The 6,000-nt window shown below is 43.7% G+C and overlaps 1 protein-coding gene across 4 annotated transcripts in view; it reads right to left on the bottom strand.

The window, feature by feature from the left end:
- Window positions 1–6,000, bottom strand: part of N4bp2l2 (NEDD4 binding protein 2 like 2) — a 72,316-nt gene continuing 66,316 nt past the window's right edge. For 2 of the 4 annotated variants that reach the window (XM_038346312.1, XM_038346313.1), the window contains exons 8-9: window positions 3,996–4,081; window positions 1–2,345 (exon numbers count right to left, since the gene is read on the bottom strand). In XM_038346312.1, the coding sequence (XP_038202240.1) occupies window positions 2,232–2,345; window positions 3,996–4,081 (200 nt within the window). In that variant the 3' untranslated portion in view covers window positions 1–2,231. The remainder of the gene's footprint in view (window positions 2,346–3,995; window positions 4,082–6,000) is intronic. The other 2 variants (XM_038346311.1, XR_006020901.1) reach the window with 2 other exon arrangements.

The raw sequence follows: 6,000 nt of genomic DNA, 5'->3' as shown, positions 1-6,000 counted from the left end.
TTTTAAAGAAACAGCTAAGGTAATTATTTTATTGTATATTTCACCATTTTTAAAGATTAGATAAACAAAATGACATTTGGATTTTGGAGCCTTTTGGGATTTCATAATTCTAGAGTTGTGGCCACAGTCCAATATTTGTATACATGCTGTCATCCAAGTCTTGGAGTAATTAAAGAACTTTCTGTGCCTCATTTTCCTCTGCAAAATGAAGCTGTGACAAAGGTCTTGGCACTAGGCAGGGCAGTGTTCAAACTCTTACTGCTTGCAAATTGTCTTTCATTATTGACACAACTTATCAAGAGCAACGACTGGAGTGATTATCCATGCCAGGGCTGGTGGCCAATGAGTGCACGCTGGAAGGATCTCTGAGGGTCAGCGCTGGGCACCCGGGCTTTTCTCAGTGGTCAGGACCATCGGCAGCAGGGCAGGAAGCAGAGATCTCCCCTACATACAAGCACACATCCATCCAGACATGATGCCGCAGGAAGGAGTCTGTTCCCAGCAACTCTTTGCTACCCTAGTTACTCTTCTAGCATCTAGGACCATTGCTGTCCCTTTAGTCCACTCTCCCTGGTTCTGCCCATCTCAGCTGCTTCCTGTTCTCACTCCCTAAGGTACAGCTCTTTACAGCACAAAAGTTATTAATGATCATTACAAGAATTTATGCAAATGGGTAAGCAAGTTTCCTGGCTCAATATTTTCCTCTGCCAAGATCACATGAGTTCTATTTTGCCAGAGGGCTTTGCCCAAGGGGGTGTTGAGAGAAAGGAAATGAACCCGTGTTAAGAGACCATTCCGTCTCAGGTACTATCCTACGTACTTTGCACACTTATTTCATTTAATCCCCATTTAAAATCTCTACTAGAAAGAGATATTGTTAACTTATTTTTACACTTAAAAAAACCTGAGGCTGTGAGGAGATTAATTTTTTTCAGATCACATAGCAGGCAGCAGCCCCAGGACAGGGACACCGGAACACATTCTCGGCCTCAGCGTCTACAAAGGACTGCAGCTATCAACACATGGCAACTAGCACAGAGCATTGCAAAATAGGCAGAGACAGCCTTGGGACTTCTACAGCCCAGCCGGTTCTCCTTATACCCGCCTCTTCCTACATTTCTATCTGCCCTTTAGAACCTGTTTGTCAGTACAATATGACAAACCAAACCGGAAGGCTCTTTCTCATGTAACTGCAGTTACGCATGCTGCTACAGACCTGGGACATGCTCAGGTGAGACTGGAGTGCAGCCAGAGCGGGGTGGAGGAGTGACTTCAGAACCAAAAGAAAAAGCATGTCCTTGTCACAAAACAGTCACACGCAGCATGGAGAAGAGACTCGCAGATGGGCCACAACGCCGAGTTCACTGCACATTACCAGGACAGGTACCTCCTGTGTCATGCTAGGGCCACCTCACAGAGGTGAAGGGAAACATCCCCTAACTGCAACTCTGTCACATAAACCGCAGGGGTCGCAAGGGGCTTACTGCTTCCCCTTTAACATCAGGAACAATGTCTGCTATGACAATACCCTGGGGAACAAACTGCAAGTTTTCACCCTTTCTCCAGAGCTCTCACACTCTCTTAGCACACAGATCTTATTCTAGAAGTCTCTCCAGGTCTCCACACCCCTCCTGAGCACCCACTGCTGTCTTCCAGCAGAAGCAGGGAAAGAGGAAAACATTTCTACTGAATATACACATATTTCTTACTGAGAGGCAAACACAGATTATACTTATAAATGTTAAGATTTTCGAAAAGAGAAAACATGCCAAAACACACGTGCATTCCGTTCTTAGCACGCGCAGACATGTACACACTGGCAATCCCAGCAGATGTATTTACTTCATAATGTCAGATTCCGGGGAAAGTGTGATATATTTGTTTTAATGTCACTCTCGATGTCAAGTATAGCATATGACACAAGCGTCTACCCAGGCTAACTCTTTTCTCGGAGCATCTGCTAATATACAATGTTTAGACACAACCTACAGTCCTGATTACTAGCTCTGGTCACACATCAGTGGTGTGGGGGGATCTCTCACACACTGTGCCGCCAGAATGCTCTGAAACGCATTCTTAGTAATGAAATGGGGAGTAAATCTTAGGAGCGACAATCCAAGCTTTGCGGTAGTTCACAGAAAGATGTGTGACTGAAGAGAAGCATTGAACGTGCAATGGCACAGACATGGTTGCCATGGTAACAGCGGTTCGACCGCAATCCATCTGCGCTATTACAACCAGGCGATGTCAACACTCCTTTCCTTCTGGCCATATTGAGGTCTCTGCGATGAGAAGCACTTACAGCTCGAGGGATTTTCATTTTTACCAAGAGGCGTCTGCCTTTTCTGGAAATGATAATTGAGATACATAAATCACGATTAATTCTCATATGCAGGCATTCCTCAGATGTCAAAAGCAACATTACAAGCACAATGCCGGTCTGAACATGTTAAGCACTGCTCTCTGTGTGCGCATGAATGCCAACATGGCCTCCCCAGGGCTAAGGAGAGAATTAAGCATATGTGGATGAGCAGAGGGTGGTGCGGTAACATGACCCCAGCACATGAGAGAGGCTGGGCAGGAATATTGTTAATATTTGAGGTTAGAAAGGCCTACAGAGCAAGGCCCCATCTCCAAAACAAAAAGTAGCTTATGAAAAGGTACGACTGGTTTTAGACAGAAAACATGTGCTCGTAAGAAATGACCGTCACCCTTAAGCAATAGCTCTACATTTTATCATTAGACTTAATGTATCCTGGGGTACTTCTAGTGTTACTTACATCACTATTAATTAATTAAACAACAAAAGGATAGCGGGGGTGGCGCACGCCTTTAATCCCAGCACTCAGGAGGCAGAGGCAGGCGGATCTCTGTGAGTTCGCGGCCAGCCTGGTCTACAGAGTGAGTTCCAGGAGAACCAGGGCTGTTACACAGGGAAACTCTGTCTTTAAAAACCAAAACCAAACAAACACACACAAAACAAACAAAAACAAACAAACAAAATAAAAAACAAAAAAACAAACAACCAAAAAACAAAGCAAAACAGCTAGGTACTACTCTTAGAGTCTACTAAGTAACAGGCTAAGTTCTCCATTGGCTCCCTGTATAACGTGAGCAATCCTAAGAACAGGGATGTCTTCCCACTGAGGACCAAAAGACCACACCATTGATAAGATACCTTAAATCAATCAAATATGAATCTAACCTAACTTAGGACTGGACACAGAATATATGTAATGAATGATAGACTCTTCTAAAATGGCCACTTCATGCACGCCTTTAATCCCAGCACTCAGGAGGCAGAGGCAGGCGGATCTTTGTGAGTTCAAGGCCAGCCTGGTCTACAAAAGCTAGTTCCAGGACAGGCTCCAAAGCTACAGAGAAACCCTGTCTCAAAAAAACCAACCAACCAACCAAACAAACAAACAAACAAATAAAATAGCCACTTCAGAATGTACAGCCTTCAATACACTTAGAGAAGTAAATGTGTTTCTCTTAGGACTATTTGAAATAAAGTGTGCACGTACATACACATATTCATTTTATATTTTTTTCTTTCCTTTTTTTCAAGATAGGATTTTTTTCTGTGTAGCTTTGACTGCCCTGGAACTTGCTCTGTAGACCAGGCTGGCCTCAAGCTCACCAAGATAGACCTCCTCTGCCTCCCGAGTGCTGGAGTTACAGGCATGTGCCTCCACCGCCCTGCTCTTTCTCTAATTTTCATAAAGCAATCCTCCCAATTTATTTTTACAGAAATGTTGTCCAGGGGTGGGAAGATGGCGCAGCAGTTATGAACACACACGGCCCTTGCAGATCTCCTGAGTTTGGTTCTCAGCACCCACCTCAGGCAGTTCACATTTGCCTACAATCCCAACTCCAGGGAGATCTGACACCTCCAGTCTCTGCAGCCACCCACGTACATGTGCACATACACATAGTTAAAGATAACAGAATTAACTACTTTGAAAATAAATCTCTGAAACCTGAACATATACCTCTACTGGCGTCTTCCATGGCAAAGGTGTTATCTTGACTGTCTTCCAGTCAAAGGGCATCACGTGGTCATCAGGTAACAAGGATTCTGTGGGCAAGAGAAGGCAGAGGACAAAACTCATCCCAAAGTCAGAGTCTCTATGAATATAAAATGTTGCAAACCTGCCATCTGAATTCCTGTGCTTAAGAGTCTAATTTTGAAGGTTTCTCAGAAATGGTTAAGCAGGGCTTTGTTTCAGACCTCAGATAGTGAACAGTATTCAGACTCATTGAAAATCCTCATTGTGTTTGTCTATAAATGCCATCAGCCCAGATTTTACACACATACACACACACACACACACACACAGAGAGAGAGAGAGAGAGAGAGAGAGAGAGAAAGAGAGAGAGAGAGAGAGAGAGAGAGAGAGAGCTGTAAGTGTCACAGGCACAAAACTTAATCTTGCTTTCCTGTGATACATACAAAACATATAACTATAGACTATATTCAGTCTCCTGAAAATTGCTCCTTCCACATGAGAGTGTCTGAGGAATATTCTGCACATTTAAGAAGTTCATAAACAGGCAGGCAGTGGTGGCACACGCCTTTAATCCAGCACTTGGAAGCTAGAGGCAGGTAGCTCTCTGTGAGTTTGAGGCCACTCCACAGAGAGAGTTCCAGGACAGCCAGGGCTACACAGAGAAATCCTGTCTCAAAAAACCAAAGTAAATAAATAAAAAAGTTCATAAACAACTCCAACCATTAACACAACTGTAAGATCCACTGGTTTTACTAAACCACGAGCAGGATCTGACCTGTATTCACACAGCCCTATGTCACACTTTCTGTTTCCACGTAGCCATCACACAAGCCTGCATCCCCATGCTACGACTCATGTGAGCCCCAGACACCAAGCCTCTTGTCCAATCTAGCCAAAAAAGTGGCCTCACAGCCTGCACTTGGTTCCACTTTCCCTTTCTGAGCACAGCCATTTCTAAATGGAAAGGGCTATCCTCCTCGTTCTCCTCCAGCACAGCCCTGCTCCTTGAGCTGCTTGTGAGTCACCTTCTCTTTCTTTTCTCTTTTTTAGAGACAGAACTTCTACTGCAGCCCTGACTGACCTGGAACTCTCTATGTAGACTGGACTGGCCTCGAACTCAGAGATCCACACTGCCTTTGCCTCCCAAGTGCACAGGTGTAATTAATTTTTATATTGAAGGAACAAAGAGAACCAGAATCCATTCTCTTCTTTTTATTTATAATAATTTATTTCATGTGCACCCGTGTTTTGCCTGTGTGAAGGTGCCAGATCCCCTGAAACTGGAATTATAAGAGGTTATGAGCTACCATGTGGGTGCTGGGAATTGAACTTGGGTTCTCTGGAAGAGCAGCCAGTACTCTTTTGTTTGTTTTATTTTTCGAGACAGGGTTTCTCTGTAGCTTTGGAGCCTGTCCTGGAACTAGCTCTTGTGGACCAGGCTGGCCTTGAACTCACAGAAATCTGCCTGCCTCTGCTGGGATTAAAGGTATGTGTCACCACTGCCCGGCAAGTACTCTTAACCTGTGAGCCATCTCTCCAGCCCCTGGGAGTGAAGTTGAGCAGTGCTAAGAGAGAGTACTTCCAGAGGTCCTGAGTTCAGTTTCCAGCAACCACATGGTGGCTCACAACCATCTGTAATGATGCTTCTTCTGGCATGTGTAGACATAATAATAAAAAAACCTTCCCTCACGGACTATTCATAAGCCTGTCTTTATATTATCTACTTGCAGTGATTTAATTTGTATTATTCTTCTTTCCTCATTTACAAACAAGGCAAGCTATTTATGAATAAGATAGTTTCTTTGAAAATTCCAGAAGTTTAATTAATGAATATTTGATTATTTTAATGATAAAGATGACACTATGTGTTTAAGAGAGGAAGAAGTTTAAGATCTTTTCACTAATCATACTGATCTGAGGCAAGAGTGTTGCCAAGAGTTTTTAGTTAGGGGCTCCTCTGATATGCTAATAACATCTATAGAGTTTC

Source organism: Arvicola amphibius, chromosome 10 (genome assembly GCF_903992535.2).
Source record: "Arvicola amphibius chromosome 10, mArvAmp1.2, whole genome shotgun sequence".
NCBI lineage: Eukaryota > Metazoa > Chordata > Mammalia > Rodentia > Cricetidae > Arvicola > Arvicola amphibius.
This window is presented reverse-complemented; position numbering and strand designations above follow the sequence as displayed.